This window comes from Antechinus flavipes, chromosome 1 (assembly GCF_016432865.1).
Source record: "Antechinus flavipes isolate AdamAnt ecotype Samford, QLD, Australia chromosome 1, AdamAnt_v2, whole genome shotgun sequence".
Lineage (NCBI taxonomy): Eukaryota > Metazoa > Chordata > Mammalia > Dasyuromorphia > Dasyuridae > Antechinus > Antechinus flavipes.
Genome location: NC_067398.1, coordinates 661,586,950 through 661,606,877, shown reverse-complemented (window position 1 = coordinate 661,606,877; position 19,928 = coordinate 661,586,950). Strand labels below are relative to the sequence as shown.

Sequence of the window (19,928 nt, the reverse complement as noted above, 5' to 3'; positions counted from 1 at the left end):
ATACTTGAGAGTGAATGTTACCAATAAGAATATAAAGAATATAAATACAGCATTTAAACACTTAACACTCCCTCCAAGAATCAGGACTTCCTAAAGTGTAAAAGGTCAGATTCCATTTGCAGAACCCACCCTCCCCCCCCCCCAAAAAAAAAAAAAAAAAAAAAACCACCACCACCACTTACCGCAATGCTAACCTTCCCCAAGATTTCTTCAGGAATTCTCTTGGCCTCTTTCAATACCTGATCCAGAGAGCCTCCATCCTAAATCCCCAAAAGAAAAGAGAAAAGTCCCTGTCAAGACAGCCACCAAGTAGCTGCACTGTTTTCCATTTTACTTGGCAACGCTGAACCTTAATTTCCCAAGGGAAAACCCTAGTGGCAGGCATAAAAATTAAGCATTTCCCCGGTTCACTGCAAGGTGTTATTCCATTTCCTCTACAGGAAATATGAACGACTCAGGGCCAAACACACTGGCAAACTGAAGGGCCCCTTTAGTCTGTCTCCCTTATAAGAGCTCTGCAGACACAAATGTGTCTGCACCATGAAAGAAAAGACACCAGTGCCATCCGAGAAGCCTTGCTCTTCCCTGGGCTTGGGCATTATTTATTTTTTAGTTCTTATTCTTCTGATGGTTCATGTGGCAGGGAATTCTGCTCATGTGGAGCACACTGACACTGTAGTCAGCTAAACCAGAAGCGGTTCAGGCAGACGAGTGGGGCCACAGAAAAACCCGGCCCCGGTCTTGCATGGGCAATGTGGACATGGAATAAGAGCAGGAGCAGGAACCAGCCCCTCTCCCAAAGCTTTGGGCTCACAGCAGCATCCTCCATGCTCCCTGCCACTGACAAGGCGCTTAGCACCACGATGCCCCATCAGATCTGGGTGTGACAGTGGGTAAGGCAGGGAGCGCAGGCGTCACTCGGGCTCATTAGGTCTCAGCTGGCCCAACGGCCTTGGAGGTCTCCTGCAGTTCTCTGTCACACCACGGGGCACAGCAAATGGATACAGCACTGGGCCTGGAGTCTACAAAACTCAAATTTAGCCTCAAAACACTTACGAGGCAAGTCACTCACCTGTGTTTGTCTCGGTTTCCTCTTCCACAAAATTCACCTATCTCTCAAGGTTGTAAGGCGGATCAAATAAAACAACTGTAAAGAGTTCTGTCCAATGTAGCATCTGGTGCTCGCTAAATGTTAGCTATGAATGACTGGAAAAGACGGTGGCCCAGTTTTGTAACTTAAGGGTACCAGCATCCACAACATGCTAAAAGAACCTGAAAGCCACAGATCTCTACGGAGGAACTCCAAACACGAATGTGTGCACCTGTGGATGATGACTGCCTATACGAATAAGACCACAAACCCAGTGAAACACACTGGGGAGACCCAGCGGCACGACACAGAGAGCCCCAGACTAGGAGTGAGAAGGAAGCTGGGCTTCCCCGCATCTCCTGGAAGCCTCAAACCCTCTCTGTCCTGGCTTAAATCCCTGCCCTGAAATTTATGAGCAGTGTGACTGCAAGCCACTTAATCCGTCTAGAACTCAGTTTTTTCATCTGTAAAATGGAGTTTTCGGGCGGAAAGTATTTTGTAAACCTTAAAGTGCTCGTGCCATGTACGTGTTACTGCTGTCACACAGTCAATGGGTCATTAATGCAAGTATGACCCCTGAGTCTAGTGCTCTCCAAACAATGCTGCCTCACCACCTAAAAGCGGGGGTTTGAGGAAAGGGTAACAAAGGAGAATGTTTCTGGAGCCTCACATGAGGCACACCAAAGGAAACTGCTGATTCGGAGGTGGGGTCTCTTCCCGACAACCCCTTCCCAGCTCTGTGAAGAGAGAGATATCCCCTTTTGTTTTTCCTTTGTTCTCCTTGTAAAACAGACCTACTATCTTGCCTTCACATTAGGCCAGCCCAGCTAAAGGGAGGAATGGATGCCAAGTGACAACTCTTTCCATCACTGCACTTCACAGGCCCAGCTCCTGAGTCACCGGAGGTAGCTCTGTCAGGAACAGAATCCCCACAAGTGGGAACTGAATTGGAACATCTCCACAGTATTCTTCCAACTTTAAAGCCTTTAAAAGCTTTTGACTAACAAAACTGTAGCTCTTTAGTGGGTATTCTAGTATAAGGGCAGATGAGGCCCAGTGGATGACATGTTTTGAGCTCTTGCCTAAGTCTGATATAGAGAACCGAAGAACTGTTTCTATTGTTCTAATCAAACAGCTGCATGTCTCAAATGCCTGCTCCCTTGCATCTACACAGAACACAAATACTGTCCAAAATATGCTGACATGTTTTCTCTCCACTGATCCTCACAACCCCCTCTGCTGGGGAGGGCAGTGGTATACCTCCCCCCTGGGAGAAAAGACAACCATCTCAGAAGCAGCAGTGAAGTGACCTGGGGAGGTCACGTGAGGAAGCTGACAAAGGAGCCCATATCAGGTCCACGGCTGCTGGTCATTTGGCTCACATTCTCTATACTCTGCCGCAATGCCTCCTCAGGTGTCAAGAGCTCCCAGCTACCTTCACATGAAACCTTCCCATCATCCCTAATGCAGAGGCTAAGTATTTCCATTTCATGAGGAATCCAGGTCAGCATTATGTCCTTCAGAGAACTGGATTTTTATTTATTAAAAACTTACAACTTCCAGGATCTTTAGCTCCTACCCTTTCGGCAACTTCCTTCTCTTTACAGAATCAAAAAGTGGTAAAGCTGGAAGGAACTTCAGGGATGATTATAATCCAACCCTATCATTTTGAAGAAAAAAATAAGCCAGAGAGAACATACTGGCATTTTACAAAGGCCCCTCCAAAATAGTGCTGACGTGCCCAAGATCAAGTGGTAGAATTAGGATTTAATGCAAGTCTTTAGCTAGATAGAACAGTGTAGCAGAAATAGCACTGACCTGCAGTCAGGAGATCTGACTCTGCTACTCATTTCTGCTATTTACTAGATGTGTGATGAGTCAGTTTACTCAATCATTAAGTGCCTAATATGTAGGAGGGTAAGTAATCTGATAGGGACAAAAAAAGACAAATACAAATGTATACAGAATACAAAGTAGTTAGAAATCTAACAGTGCTCAGAGCCTCAATTTCCTTGTTTACAAAATAGGGCTAATTCTTCAGAATGATACTTCATTCTGTATCCACCTTCCCTAGATTGCAGGGAATTATTGTAAATGATAAAATGTTATATTAATGTGGGATTTTCTTACTCTAGAGAGACAGTATGGTATAATCCATGTAAGAGTTCAAAAAACTTGGGTTCAAGTCTTGCCTCTGATACAACCAACCGTATAATCCTAGACAATACAATGAACACTCTCAATGCTCTACATAATTCTCTTAGACTTGGTTACAAATATGTTGTGTAGAGATAGTTTCTCATACTAATGAAATCAAAGATTTAGAAAAAATGCTGGGTCTCCTATATCCAACTGCTTCTCCTTCTAAGATATGTCCAGTGGGAAAATCTATGAGAGAGGATCATTTAAAAATAATAACACCACTACCCTAAGACTTCAGGAAAACAGTCAGCTAGTGGCCCTTACCAAGTTTCTACTCTGTTGGGCAGTAGTTAAGGAAAAACCATTGAAACCTTCAAGGAGCCATATTCCATCTTTACAAATGATACTTCTCTTTTGACCTTAAAGGATATCAAGAATGGCAGGAATATATATCTGGATGTGGGTATGGATGAAAAGACTGAGATAGAACCGATTTCAAATAAAACCCAAGACTAGAGGTGTTCATGTAAGGCTGGTTTGGGTGAGGCAGACAGTTATATATTGTTTTTAGTCAAATTTCCTGTAGGAGTGAAAACAATGGTATTGAGAGCTTGAGAAGCCACCCAGGCAGCACCCAAAGCCAACTGCCTTCTGGCAAGCTCCCCACACCGGGCAGTTAACCTCATGAGTCATAACTGCTAGTGGGTCTCACTGACACCCAAGGGAGGCACCCTGAGGGATGGGAAAAATGGGCCAAGCCCCAGAGTGCCCATTTACCAGTCATGCTTCATTTCTCTAATTTTCGGTGCCCACATATATGAAACGAGGAAAACAATGTATGTTACTTGGTTCCTAAGGTTGGTGTAGGAAACAAATGTGATCATGTGACCTCAGATGAAGTCCTTCCTGTGTATGAGCCTCAGTTTTCTCAGCTATACAATGGGGAAAATACAACTTATCTTCTGAGCCCTCAATGAGATGAAGTAGGTAAAGCACTTTGTCAAGAGAGGGAAGAAAAGTGTTCTCTGTGTCAGCTTCTATCATTACCATTAATAATGGTCAAAAGTAGCCCTGGACACAGAGGTCACTTCACATGTTAAGCTTTTCTGGAGACCTATCTATCCATCAGCCCTGAAATGACCCATCCCTGATTCAGCCTAGTTAAACAGTGCAGTAGGAGAAGTAGAGTGAAGGAAGATCAATTATTTCATACCCAATTTCATATGAGGAAGCAAGAATGCAAATGAAGTTTAAGAATGTGATTCCTACAAGTAAGATGTTCAGGAATTTTCAATTGTAAACACTGTCATTAGTTAGAAAGGCGATGAAGTGCAAATGTTTCAGGGGCTAATAGTGAGAATTTTTAGGGCTAAACAAGACTGAGCCTGATGATGACAGGTAAAAAACACCAAAGTGGTCACAGCAATCCTGGAACAATTATTCCCTGCAGAACAATCCCTGTGACAATGTTCTCTGGGAAAGAGGAGGTGATCACACAGGAACAAAACCTGTCAAACTATTAAGCACTATTTAAATGTAAAAGCTTAATCAGTACTTAAAAAGACAAACAGAACTTCCTTGTGAGGACAGGACCTAATTCACAACAATTACAAGAAAGACACACCATGAATGCTTTATGACACACGTATTCATGTATAACCTCTGTGGTTAGAAGAGACCCCAAAATCATTTCATTCAGTCCTTTCACAGAGTAGGAGGGAATGGCTTGTCCAAGATGACATGGTTCCTGCTGAGCAGAGCCCAACTCCTGACTCCTGGTTTCACTCTCTTGGTTCCTAGGCTGGATTCTATTAAACCCTGGCCTTGCATACAACATGGATTAGGACTGGGTGGGGGCATGTGGTCCTGAAGATTTCAAACCCTTTAAAATTCTAAATGGGAAATTATCAGTTTGACCTGGAAAAAGCCTTGGAAAATGCCTAGCCCAGGCTTCTTATTTCTCGGAGAAGGTATAATGGGTCACAAGTAATCAAGAGCAAAGCCAGACACTGGAACATAAGCTCTGCTCAGACGCCAAACACCATGTTCTTTCCATTAGATTATCCTGCTTTCTATCAAAAATACTTACATTCTGCAAGTTTTCAATATAGGAAAACAGGCTTAATTTCTCCATTTTTCTCCCAAATTTTTGTTTCATCTAGGGCCTGCACTATACATCCAAAATTTAGGAATTCAAGGAAGTAGGCCAAATATTTGTAGTTTTTGCCAATATAGTTCAAATCCCAAAGTGACCTTTCTGTTCTTTTTTTTGGGCAAGGTAATTGGGGTGAAGTGACTTGTCCAAGATCATATAGCTAGGCAGTGTTGAGTGTCTGAGGCTGGATTTGAACTCAGGTTCTCCTGACTCCAGGACTAATGCTCTATCCACTGCCCCATTCAGCTGCCCCCCAAAAGAATCTTATAGCTAAATAAATTCAAGAAATGTCATGCTGCCTGTCTTACCTGAACACTATAAAAGAACAACGTTACGATAGTATACATAACCAAAGTTGGATCTGGAGTTGGAAATCAGCTCTGAGTTCCACCTCTCCTACTTACTAGCTGTGTGATGCTAAAGTAAGTCTTTACCCTCTCCAACCGTCAGCCTCTTCCCCTATACAATCCCAGATCATAATATCTACAATGTCATCTCCCCCATAAAGTAGAAAGGAATAAAAGGCTTTATAAATTATAAAGTACTCAAGAAATGTGAGCCAATATCATTAGGCCTTCCACAGCTGTGCTCAATGGCAGATGCAGAATGAGAGAGGCCGCAGGAGTGGGGGAAGTAGGGAGAGCGGGTGTTCCGGCATTTCCTCCAGAGGGCTTTACTTCTCACCACTTCTGCTTTTAACATTTCTGCTTAATTTTATTTCTTCCAAATTAACAAGTTCTTAGATCAGAGACCTAAGAGAAGCACCTCTTCTACCTTCTAGAAAACAATGGCTTTTCCACAAGCCACTTATGAAGTGGCTTCTTATGAAGGTAGCCTTTTCCAGAGTTGGACTCACCATGTGTTCCATGCAGATGCTAATCTCTCCATCACTATAAAAGGCACCATAGAAACCCACGATGTATGGAGAATTGCATTCATGTAGGACCTGGAGTTCACGGATAATCTGGTTCCGAATTGCTGGTTTGATCTCTAGGTGAATTAACTGCAAAGTAACAAAAATTCAATTCAATAAATACTTATCAAGCACATAGAAAGTAGACAAGTAATGCTTAGAAGTCAAGTAATGCTGATGACCCATTTTATCTTTAGCACACTCATTGTTCCTGACAGGCCCTTCTCTACTCTTATTTTGCAGCATCATAATGGAATACCAACAGCTTTTCTGGAGTCAGGTTAGATAAAGACAAACCAGAAAGGTACAGAAGAGCAGGTGACAGCATCAGAATGACCCAATCATTCTATCACTTACAATCCTTCATCAAACAGGGGTCTCACCTCTTTCTGGCTAAAACAATTATCACACAGCTTAACCAGTAAAATGCCAATGGAATCAGGACAAGCTGAACTCAGATTTAGTTTCAGACACTTACCAGCTGTGACCCTGGGCATATCACAACCTTTGCCTGCCTCAGTTTCCTCAACTGTAAAATGGACATAATAAAAACATCTTCTTTGCAGGGTTGTTATAAGGATCCAATAAGAGGACAATCACAAAGGGCTTAGCACTCTAAGCAAGCGCTATATAAAAACTAGCTATTATTATTAAAACCACCGCCTACAGCCTCGGGATGTTGCATACAGGTGTTGCTTTTGCTGACTATATGAGTTCTGGATCTTGGGATTTTGCAATCCTGGGCAATAGTAAAAGAGTCATTGTCTAGGACTAAGCAGGCTTTGTCTTGGTCAGAAAGCATCTGTATTATTGTATTCAGGTGTATGCATCCCATTTTAGGAAAGACACTGATCAACTGGAATACATCTGGATGAAAACACCCAGAACAGTGAAGTCCTAAAATCAATCTGTATGAAGAATGCTGAAGGAACTAGAGATGTCTGTCTTACAAAAGAAAAGACTGAACTGATAAGATAGCTATCTTTATGTATTCGAAGGCTATTGTGTGGAAGAGGGACTGGTTCAGCTGGAACCCAAATGGTCAAATTAGGAACAATAGGTAGATGTCATAAAGTAGTAAATTAAATTTGATACAGGAAAAAGTGAATAACTGGAATTACTGTTAAGTAAAATGGGCTGATTTCAAAGCCAATAGTTAACTTTTCGATCTTTAAGCAGAGAATTATGTTTTAGAGGGATGCTTATTCAATATATGCTAGACTAGATGGCCTAGGAAGTTCTTCCCAACTCTGAGATTGTGATCTTGTGGACTGTCTCTTTGGTCTTAATTTGCAAAAAACTTTCAAAGGGATATTAACAAGCTAGAGTACAGAAAATGTTAGGAGATGAGAGGGGGCATAGGGAGGAAAACTGGAAGGGATCAGTGGAGGGAACTGAGGAGGTTTACTGCAGACAAGCCTTAGAGGATGTAAACTTTGTCTTCAGGCATCTCTAAGAGTGTCAGGAAAGGATTGGACTTAGTCCTCTTGGCTAATGATGGCAGAACCAGGAACGTGCAGTGGAAATTCTTTAATCTTTAGAGGCATAGAGGATCTCTACTACAGATAGAGAATGGATGAGAAACTCTGATGCTCCTTCCAGCTTTTAGATGTTACAAGCCTAGTATCTGCCTCCTTGGATTTATACCATTCACCTAATCCTTCCAGACTCTTTGCTCTTGGATCTGACCCTATGAGTCTGCCTTATCCATAACTTTTGCCAAACCCAAACTGCCCCCTCACTGCAACTCAACAGTCTAGTCCCACCGACACTTGTGCTCAGAGAAGGGAAGCACTAAACCAAGAGTTCTCAATCTGTGGATTGCAAAGATCTTATATATTTTCCCTAAATCTACACATGTAACAAGCTTTCTGTAAATTGAAGTTTCACATTTATATATGCGCTAGTTTTTCAAATGTATATAAATGCTACTGTGATGAGCATAATATATATTAATTCAAAGTGTCACTGAACTTATGAGGCTTTATAATCAATATGTCCTTACTCAACAGATGCACAGTACATCCATCATTCTTTAGCATTAAAAAAAGGTCTTCATATTTGTATTAGAGATGCAGTACAGATCCTAAGCTCACAGATGGAGAGCTGGGAGGGACCCTGGAGGCCTTTTACTTCAATTATCTTTTTTTTTTTTTATCTGCCAATTTTTATTAGCTTGTCAGTCACATTAATCCAGGGATACTTTCAATTCAAATGCAGTATTCCATCTACTTTCTAATTCCAACTAGACTGTAATTAAATAATTCAGATATCTGAATTTTTTTTAAAGTATATCTTAAATACAATATATGTGTACAAATTTATACAGTTCTCCTGTTGCACAAGAAAAATCGGATTTAGAAAGGTAAAAATAACCTGAGAAGAAAAACAAAAATGCAAGCAAACAATAACAGAAAGAGTGTAAATGCTATGTTGTGGTCCACATTCATTTCCCAGTATTCTTTCGCTGGGTATAGCTGTTCATCACTGATCAATTGGAATTGAATTGGATCCTCTCATTGCCAAAGATAGCCACTTCCATCAGAATTGATCCTCATATAGTATTGCTGTTGAAGTGTATAATGATCTCCTGGTTCTGCTCATTTCACTTAGCATCAGTTCATGTAAGTCTCTCTAAACCTCTCTGTATTCATCCTGCTGCTCATTTCTTACAGAACAATAATATTCCATGACATTCATATACCATAATTTACCTAGTCATTCTCCAATTGATAGGCATCCATTCAGTTTTCAGTTTCCAATTTCTAGCCACTACAAAGAGGGCCACAAATATTTTCCCTTCCTCAATATCTCTTTGGGATATAAGCCCAGTAGTAACACTTCTAAATCAAAGGGTACGCATAGTTTGATAACTTTGGGGGCAAAATTCCAGATTGCTTTCCAGAATGGCTGGATTCATTCACAATTCCACCAACAATGCATCAATGTCCCAGTTTTCCCACATCTCCTCCAACATTCGTCATTATCTTTTCCTGTCATCTTAACCAATATGACAGGTGGGTAGTGGTGTCTCAGAGTTGTCTTAATTTGCATTTCTCTAATCAATAATGATTTGGAGCACCTTTTCATATGAGTAGACATAATTTCAATTTCATCATCTGAAAATTATCTGTTCATATACTTTGACCATTTATCATCAATTATCTTATTTTAAAGAAAAGTGGGAGCCAGAAAGGAAAAAGGATTCAATTGGTTCAAACTCTGGTTTGACAGGAGACAGAAGTCACAGGTAAATCAATGAGTGCATCAAGGGGAAGTTAAGAATGCAAATTATTTGGATGGGGGAGAGCATTTTAGATGTCTGTTTTATTGATGCCTTAAAAAAAAATAACCCCCAAACTTAGTCATTTCCAATATATCTCCCCCTTGATCCATCAAACCCTTTATTTGTAACAAAGGAGAACTGTCAAGAAAAATCGAACTGACAATGTAACCATTACAGAGTGTACAATATTCAGTACTCGAGTCCTTCCAGTTCAAAAGGTTGGAAGCTCTCTGTGTTCTCTATTCCTAGAGTTTGGGTGCCATTTCCTATTACTTTAATGAACTGTAGTCACTGTTTATTGTTTTATTCCTGCTTCAATTTGCTTTATATCACATCAGCATCAATACATGTTTCTCTGGATATTTCATATTCTCTAGAATGCAATGATATTTCCAAGAAACAAGTATTTAGCAAGCACCAGATGTGTTGCCATGTGCTAGGGACAGCAAGAGCAAAAAGGAAATAAACCCTACTTTCAAGGAGCTTATGTGGTAGCTCAGGGGTACAGTGGACAGGGCACTAGATCTAAAGCCTAGGAGACCTGAGTTCAACTCTAACTTCATATACTTATCAACTGGATAATCCTGAAGAAGACACTTAACCTCTATCTGCCTCAGTTTCCCTGTCTGAAAATTGGGGATAATACTAGCACCTTGCTTCCAGGGTGCTTGTGAAAATAAAAGGAGTTAATATTTATAAAGTGTTAAAAATCTTAAAATATAGTGAAATGATTAATTGCTATTATTGTATATATTTGGGAAATACAAGTATATGTCTAAATATATACAAAATAAATACAAGGGAAGATCCTAATAATTGCTTGGGAGGGGAATCCAAAAGGATTTCATGTTTGTAAGTGAGGTATTGTACAATGTGGAGGTGGGAAGGGAATTGTGTTCTAAGAACAAGGGATAAACAGCTTGTATATGGGAGTATACAGTTTGTGTACGAAAGAGGAAATTAAGTGTGTGTGTGTGTGTGTGTGTGTGTGTGTGTGTGTAAACAAGGCTGGAAAGACATTTAAGTTTGATATAAGGAAAAACTAACAATTAGAATGATTGAAACATAGACTGTGCTGATTTTGTGAAGGGCTATAAAGAACAAACAGAAGTATTTATATTTTCTTTTAGGGAATGAGGGTGGGATGAATGACAGAGCTCAGCTCTTCTTTCTCCACAGATCCTTGATCCAACATCAAGCTCTCTGCACAATCTCAACAAATGCCAATTACAGAAGAGACAACACACTGCAGTCTGGCAATCTGGGTTCTTGTCCTGCTTCTGCCAACTCGCTACGTGACCAGGGAAAAGTTGCTTAATCTCTTCTTCCTCAAGCTGGCCTCAAAAATACCTTTCAAATATTTTCAGTCCAATCTTAAAATATTCCATTTACTTAAACTGTGTATAGGGCAAAATGCCCACATACATTCAACATGTGAGGGCCTAGAATCAAAGGACAAAAGAGGCAATATATTGCAGTGGAAAAAGAACCTGATAAGCTGTATTCTTGTCCTGGTTCTAACTCTCTATGTGACCAGGACAAAATCCAAACTAAAAGATGTAAGGCTCTGGGAAGAACAAAGAAACCAGCCACTATATACAAGAAACCATTTAAAAAGGAAACTACTTCATGACATATGTGGGTAAAGTAAGGATATTCAATATTTTATATGTTTATAGATTCTTGGAGGATTAATACTTACTTAACCTGGGATCTAAACTTTTAAAAAAAAAGTTTTTTTGAGAACATTATCCTTATAAATTTTATACATTTAAACACATGAATTTGAGAAGGGGTCTACTGTCTGGTTGCCAGACTACCAAAACAGTCCATGACACAGAAAAAAGGGGAAGACCATTGGCTTTACACCACTCCCAAACACAGATGGCCTGCTTCTGCACCAAGAGTAAGGGAGACAACATGCTGAAAATGGATGAGGCTGGGCTGCAGAAGAATTGTGACTAACAAAGATAGCTGTGACAAGACTTTTGAAGGTAATTGAGGTTAAAAAAAAACAACCATGAAATTTTCTTTAGCAGCCCTCACTCTTCATGCATTCCACCTGGAATTTATTGTAATAAAGACAAGATTATTCCCCCTTTAAATCCTTTTCCATCCAAACATGACCACTATGCAATTAATCAAATGAACTTGAGTTTTAAATACAACGCAAGGAAACAAGCCAAATGGTGCTAAAGATATTGTATATGCTCCCAACAAGGCACTGCAGGAAAACAATGATCCAGAGGCCAAGGTCAAGTCAAGGCTTTGCCAATAATTTTCTCTGTGAATGTGGACAAGTCACTTATCTCTATGCTTCATTTTTTTCTATCTTTTAAAACATGGATGAGGGAAAGGAAGGGTTAGACTGAAAGAAGGCATAGAATTGGTCTTCAAGCTCCAGGAGAGTAGACAAGAAAGAAAAGGTTCTGTTAAGTCAGAGACCAAGAGGGATGATTTCTGCTAAGGTCTGCTTCCCAGTTTTAAATGGCTGAAGTACATGATATTTATCCCAGTGAGAGGATTCAATGTTCTAATAAAGTTGAAGATAAATTTCCTAGAATTAGTATTCTTAATTTAACCAAATCCTGGGGTATCTTTCAATAATCTAAAACAATTCTTTTTCATCAAGGTAGAGAGCCTATTTAGATCCTGGGAGATAGAAAAAACTCTCCAAAGAGACAAGCTCCATATCTTTAACCCTTAGCTTTTTCTTCCTCAATCACATTCTAACCATTTTCTTGCCTGTGCTCCAGTCTAAAGCAAGCCAAAGGCTTGAAATGTAACTTTTGTCTTTGACAAGATTGCTTGCAGTGAGAACAAAAATAGAATGTATGCAGTGAAAAGTACTATGCTCCATTAGGAGAGGGAACAGCACCTCAGGAAAAAAGGATAAATATCAGCAGAGTTAAAAAGCAAAAGAAAACACGCTATTTCCAGTGGGGGCAAGACCCTTAAAAATTAATGCTTGGATCTGTAAAAATTCACTTGGGGCAGGGAATAGTCAGATTTTAAATAAAGCAATTTGATACTTACAAAACAATTATTAGGAGGTGGACTTCTATGTTCAAAAGTACAGTTTTCTCACAAAGCTCTGGTAACCTCCACTACATACAAAATTGAGAATAAAGTCACTAGAATTGATGCGATTATAAATAACTCTTTAAAAAAAAAAATCCTTTCCTCCAAATTTCCCAAAGGCTATTAAGTACTTGTAAGCCTTAAGACATTCTTTAAACAAAAGGTATTATTAATAAGAAGTTTGAAGAGGTTATATTATAGAGTAGGAGGAAAGGGCATCAAACAATGTTCTAAAAGATGACAAATATTTTACCATCAAGGTTCAATGGCTCTGGAAAAATTTGTACCTGGATTCTCTTAGCCCAAGAAACTAAGTCCCCAGCAGAGCTCAAAGTCCAAATTTAGAGATCCTACACAATTCTCTATTATCAAACTTTTAAACAGCTTTTTTAAAACATGGAAAAACTTACAGCAGTTCTTTTTGTGGTGGCAAAGAATATGGCATACGACGGTGGTTCTCAAAGTATGGTCTAGAGAATCCTGGGGATCTCTGAAACCCTTTTAGAGGGTCTACAAATTCAAAAATAGTTTTTATTTCCAATATGGTAAAAGTTTATAATAACCCAGATAAACAAAAATGCTTCGGAGAGATCCTCAATAATTTTTAATAGGATAAAGATACTGAAAACAAAAGTTTGAGAACCACTGGCATATGATAAGAGTACTATTGTGCTTTAAGAAATGATGAGGGGGACTGTTTCAGAGAAACCTGAAAAGACTTGCACGAACTGGTGAAGAGTGAAGTGTCACAGAATCAGAATAATTTATGTGATAACAACATCACAGTAAAGACAAACAACTTTCAAAGGCTTGGGAACTTTGATCAACACTATTAACCAATCACATTTCAGAGAATTCAAGATGAAACATGCTGCCCACCTCCTGAGAGGTGATAGAAACAAGAGCACAGAGTAGAATGTTTTTATTTTTTGTACATAAACAACAAAAATTTGCTTTATTTGATTACAAATGTTTATCAATAGGGTTTTTTTTTCTTGGTCTCTCAATGGAGGAGAAAGGGAGACAAAAGAGAAATAAGGCAAATCTTTGAAAATAATAAACATTTAATTTTTAAAAATGGTTCTAATCATATTGTCTTCCTCCCTTACCGGAGAACAGGATAATTTCTATTTTTTTATAGATACTTTGAAGGAATAAGTGGTCTCTTTGGGACAGTGCACTCCTTTCAACCCATACCCATCCCACCATAAGTCATCCAAAAAAAAAAAAAAAATGTGCCCATTCACTTAAGAACTCTCCATAATCCTCTATCCCCTAGGGGAAGCCGAGTGTCAAGAGTCAAAGGGAAGGTAAGAGTTACAATGTATATATCTATAGTGTTTTGTTTTACAACATGCTTTCCTTGGAACAAACTCATGATGTAGGCAGTATGATTATTCTCATTTTACAAATGAGAGAACTTAGGTTTAAAGAAAGAAGACCTAACTGTGTGACCCTGGGCAAGTCACTTAATCCCAATTGCCTCAGCAAAAAAGAAAAGAAGGTTCTGAAAACCAAGAATTTCTAGCAATGAAATCAGATACCACCAAAGACAAAATAAAATCTCTGAGGGTCAGACTGTCTCCACTGCAAATCCACAGGACGGTCTGCATCTTTTATGTACACAGAAGAAGCTCCTCCAGGCTCTAAGAGAGCGAGCAGCTCCCTAGCAGCAGCAGAAGGCAGCAGCCTGCTTACCTTTCGGGCCATGATGAGGCCTGAGGGTCTATGCTGTACTTTGGTGACCACTCCACCATTGCCAGCTCCCAGCTCGGAGATTCTCTCAAAGTCATCATCCTTCAGCTCTCCCACCTTTGCCTTCTGGGTGAGGAAAGCTTCCAGCCGCTTTTTCTGCTGCTCATCAAGTTCTAGCTCTTCTAATTTTTTCTGCAGATCTGCTAAGTTTGCCCTGCACACATCCCAGGGGCAAGGGAATGTCAGAAAGGAGGGAGACAGGAAAAAAAGACTGGTCAGTCCTCTGAAAGTGTAGATCATTCCATTCCTTGTCTAAAGGCGCCACCAGGGGCTATAAAAAGCCTTGGGATTCCAAGGGCTTACCACTACTACTAATAATAATAGATGACATTTCTATAGCAGTTTAAGGTTTGCAAAGCATTTCAAAAATTTTCTCTCTTTTGACCTTTAGAACAGTCCTGCAAAACAGGTAGTACAAATATAACTATTCCCATTTTACAGACAAAAAAAAGAGACTCAAAGCAGTAAGTGACTTGTCAATATCATACTACTACTATGTGGCAGACCAACTTTTTGGATCCAGGTTTTTTGAATCAGATCTAGTGTTATTTCTAATATACTTCAATCTCCTCATATTTTAAAACTTAGAAAGACAGAATATAAGAGGCCAAGATCAGGGAAGCAAATATGTAGAGAACGATCTTCTTCTCAATATACCGAATGGTAAGGTAAGAATATGACTGATATTAAACACCAGAAGAAGTCCTAAAAGGACTTAACAAAGGAAGGCACTTAGAAAGTGGCCCCTACAGACTGGTCTCCTCTTTTGCATACCACACCTGGCTCATTTATTTAGGCCAGACCATAAACCTGCTTGATTCACCAGGCTCCCTCAGCACCTGGATCGTTCCATGCCTGGGAGGGAGGCCAGTCTGGTGACTCTTCCAGGAGTAGTCCTCCCTGCCCATATTCCATAATTACCTGCCACTCACTGTTCAAACATCTCCCTTTGCTTTTGTCCCCTTCCAAAGTCCCCAAATTTCTTCATCTGCCCTCACAAAGTACAACTCCATCTTGACAGTTCCCACTCATGTCCTTTCTTTATCCAACCTGAGTTTTTCATCTCCCCTCCCCCCCCAAATATTTTCCTTTAATTCTCTTACCTCTCTGCCCAAACCCTGCACACCTCCCTCCTCCCCTGCAAAGTAGTTTACTGGAAAGATTCCCTGATTCGGAGTCAGAAGGCCTGGGTTCAAATCCAAGATCTACGAGTACTACTTGTGATGAGACCTTGAGTACAGTTATAGCTTCCCTGAGCCTCAGTTTCCCCATTTATAAAATTGAAAAAAGGGAGAAAGGTGTTTGGATTAGATGACACAGGAGAAAGACAACTGGATTTGAAGCCTTAAAAGGTCTGGGTTTAGATTCCAACTTTGTTACTACTACCCGTGTGACTTGGAGAAATATACTGGACCTTTCTGGGCCTCAGTTTCCTCATCTGTAAATAAGGGGAGGCTGGATCAGGTGACTAACTCTAAACTTAGGCCCCTTCCCCTCTCTTCTCCAAGTACCCCTATACATTTACTCTTTTCCATTAGAACCACCTCATCCCTTTCAGGACCCCTTCCCTGAGGGGGGCACTCCGCTCCCCGCCATTCTTTCCCCTTCTTGGGTCACCGGTCCTCAGAACTTAATAAGCGTTTAATAAATGACTGTAACTTTGCTAGTAGAGTGGGATCATCTAACACACACTCCCTTCCCCGACTCCCCTCCGGGCTCTTTCTTTCTTCGCAGGACCGTCCCTCCATCCCTCCCCAGGTGGGGATGCACACTTGGGAGAGAGCACGGAATCGGAAGTCTGTGAAAAGCCGGGTTCGAATTCGAACTGGATCTGGCTGGGCCCTGGGGACCACTCTCGGTGGGGGGAAGGAGAGGCCCCCTCCCAACCGCCCCCCGCCCCCCGCGGGCCCTGCTCGCGGCCCCGCCCGGCCGGGCACTCACTCGGACGCGCCCTCGCTGGTCGGGGACGGGCCCTCGGCGATGGTAGGGGTGATGTTGAGCGCCGGCAGCACCGGCTTCCTCTTGGCCAGCATCGGGGCTTCGCGGGGGGCGGGGTGAGGGGTGGGGGTGGGCGCGGCTGCAGCGCCTCTAGCCGGGGCCCATAAGGGAGGAGGCGCCCCCGGCTCCGGCCCGAACCGGCCGGGCTCCGACTTGGGCTTCGGCTCCGGCGCCGGCCCCGCGGGGACCTTCGGCCTAGGCGAGCCCGAGGCTGGGGCAGCGGCCTTCGGGACGGAGCGGGGAAGGCGGCTCCCGAGGGGAGCAGGAGCTCCACGGAGGCTGCAGAGGCCGGACCCGTACGGAAAACTGGAGCCGGGGGCCACGACCAGCTGGAGCCGGAGCCGCCGCTCAAAGGCGCTTGGGCTGGGGCCGGGGCCGGGGCCGGGCCGGGGCCGAGCTAGGCTGACGCTGCAGCTGGAGGGGAGGGAGGCAGAGAAGAACCCGCCCCAGAGTCTCGCGAGAGTTGGTCGCCCGAGCCAGATCCTCTCCTCTTTTCTCCTCTCCTCTCTCCTCCCTCCTCCTTCCCCTGCCCGCCCCAGCCTCACCGCGCATGTTCGCGGGGACGCTGTGGGGGCCCGGGCGGGAGGAAGCGGGCAGCTGCGAGGGTCGGCTGTCACCCTTGAACAGCCGGGGAAGTGTGGAGGGACGAGAAAGACTGAGAGGACCGGGCTCGAGTCCAATACTGAGCTCTCTTGTTGAGCGACTTCGGACAGCTGAGGATGACCCCAGAAAGGCTGAGAGCCAAGTCCCCCGGGGTCGGAGCAGCGGAGGGGGATGGGAAAGAAGGGCCCGGTCTGCGAGGGCAGCTAGAGCCTCTAAGGCAAGGCCCCTCTTTTGGCCAAAAGTCACACGACTTTGTTAGTCTCAGTTCTAAGAGAATTCCTCCTTGCGTCCTCCGAGGCCCTCCCTGCCCGCTGGCCAGAATCTGAGCTATCCCTCCTGAAGTCAGGCGTTTTGTGGAGGGTCTCTAGGTCCCCTGAACCCTAAGTCCAGGGTCCCTCCACTGTAGAGTGCTGGCTCTTCTTCATTGGACAAGAGGTGCCTTTTTAAACATAGGGAAGGAATTGTGCTTCAAGAGGGAATCCATGTAGAAGCATCCAAAGGATCATCTGAAGACATTTGAATGCCAGCGTTATGGCAGGTGCTGTGCCAGGCTCTCAGGGTATAGGACCAAAAGAAATAATTCCTATTCTTAGGAGCTCATGCTCTGTGGAGTAAAATTATATGTATGTATGTGTATGCATGTTTACACTACTATAAATAGAATAAATATAATACAAATACAAAGGAATTGGGGAGGGTGGATGAAGGTGGTCCTTGAACTTTGTCTGGAAGACAGGGATTTTATGAGGTAGGAGGAAGCAGTGCATTTCAGGAATGGGGGGTGGGGGTGGAAATAGCCTCTGTAAAGGCTCAGAAAGGACGTTTCCCAAGAGCTGAGAAAAAGAAGGCCAACTTGCCTAGACTTGGGAAAATGAACAATACATAAGGAAGTTGGAAAGATAAGTTTGGGCCATGACCTAAAAGCAGTAAGGAACCACAGGAGTTTGTTGAATAGCATAGTGACACGATCAGACCTGCATCCGGGGTCATCTGCAGTTGCCCTAATCTGTGTCTTGCCATTGGACTTAAATGGTTACTTCGGAGAAAGTAAGGTTGATGCCCTTGCAGAGCCCTCCCTCACTTCAGTCCAATCCACCTGCATGTCTGTATGGCCTTCCTAATGTCACGGTCCTTTCTGAAAACAAAGTATAAATAACAACCAACACATAAGGAAAATCACTTAGCTTTGTGGAAGTGGTGGAATAAGGAATCAAAATAAGAGCCCATTGTGAGAAGCAATTTAGGTCTTAAAGTGGTAACCATGTGAGTAGCAAAAAGGGAATATAAGAGAAGTAGAGGCAAAACTAGCAAATTTTGTAACTGATTGGATACATGGATCAAAGGAGTGAGGAATTGATGACAGATTATGAACTACTAGACTGGAAGCATGGTGGTTTATTTTACAAAAATTGGAAAGTCCTGAAGAAGGATGGATTAGAGGGGAAAGCAAATTCTGTTTGGAACATGTTCAGTTTGAGATGTTTCAATAGACCAGTTGGTGATATGGAACTGAAACTCAGGGAAGAGACTATATAAATATAATTAAATTCATGGAACTTATGAAATCAAAAGACAAAGTCTGGCTCAGAGCCTTGGGAAACACAGATAGTGAGTGTGATATAGATGGCAACCCAGCAAAGGAAATTTGAGCAGTCAAGTAAATAGGACCAGAAGAAAATAATGTCAAGACAATTTAGAGAAAGCTATCAAGAAAGAGAAAGTAAAGTGTTTAATGAAGTAGAAGGGTCAAGAGATTGAGATCTAAGGAAAAAATATCAAGTCTATCAATTAAGAGGTCATTGGTAACTTTAGAGAGAACAGTTTCAGTTGAATAATGAAATCAAAAGCCAGATTGCAAATGATTATTAACCATGAGAGAAAATGAAGGAAGCAAAAATATACAAATATCCTAGGAATTTGGCTGATTTTAAGATTATAGATTTAGAGAGGGAAGAGACCCCAGAAGTCAAGTCTAATATTTCATAATGAAGAAACTAAGTTCAGGTTAAATGACTTGTCCAGGGTCCAACAGCTAAAAGCTGTTAGGTAGAATGTGACCCTAGGTCACTCTATCTCCAAGTCCAATGCCCTCTCCACTAAGGGCTTGTTATAAATTTATGGGGGGTTCATAGTTTGTCTTCTCAAGGTACACAAGGTTCCTCCACCTCTTTTCTTATGTTTATCTTCTGAGTATGTTCTGATCTACAGCCCTTCCCTATTATTTATCTTTTCATTTATTGCTGATTAGAAAAAATACCTTTCTTACTACATCTGTTCCCTGTGTCCAGAGACTGATATGTGTCTTTACTTTCTTATTCTAGGAAGTGAAAATTTTGCTTTGAGATTATACTTAATCTAAGGCTATAACATTTATCTATTTCAGTCATAATAGGTTATTAGTAACTTATGTGTATAATTTACTTTTCTCTCTATAGAATTCATCCTTCTGGACTTTATTATATATTTAATAATATGTAATATTATACTATATATTGTATTTTTCTTTTTTTTTTTTAAATCCTTTTCAGACCACAATGCAATGAAAAACTATATATTGTATTTTGCATAGAATAGGTAGCATATAGGCTGACCAAGGAAGATTATGGATTCCAAAATCCCCTTTATCTTTGAGAATATTTGAGAGTAAAAGATAATTGTTGATCATTGATCCTCATTTTTCACTTGAGAAAACAAACAATAGAGATGTGATGTACTAGAGGAATAGAGGAATTTCAGAATTTCTAATGACTAATTATGTGAATATGAGCTAAATGAGGGCTATATATCCAAATAACTGATTGGAACAAGTATAGATAATTTTTGGTTTGTAACTGTTAACTCTTTGCAGCTATAGGCAGTTTGGAATTCTGGGTCTTACACTCACTATTGGCACAAAATATTTGTA

The 19,928-nt window shown here is 41.5% G+C and overlaps 1 protein-coding gene across 1 annotated transcript in view; it reads right to left on the bottom strand.

Moving 5' to 3' along the window:
* The window catches only part of MAP2K2 (mitogen-activated protein kinase kinase 2), a 32,886-nt gene extending 16,107 nt beyond the window's left edge, over nt 1-16,779 (bottom strand). The window contains exons 1-4 of the mRNA XM_051971934.1: nt 16,364-16,779; nt 14,366-14,576; nt 6,244-6,390; nt 183-260 (exon numbers count right to left, since the gene is read on the bottom strand). Coding sequence (XP_051827894.1) covers nt 183-260; nt 6,244-6,390; nt 14,366-14,576; nt 16,364-16,455 — 528 coding nt within the window. The 5' untranslated portion in view covers nt 16,456-16,779. The remainder of the gene's footprint in view (nt 1-182; nt 261-6,243; nt 6,391-14,365; nt 14,577-16,363) is intronic.
* Between the last annotated feature and the right edge of the window lie 3,149 nt (nt 16,780-19,928).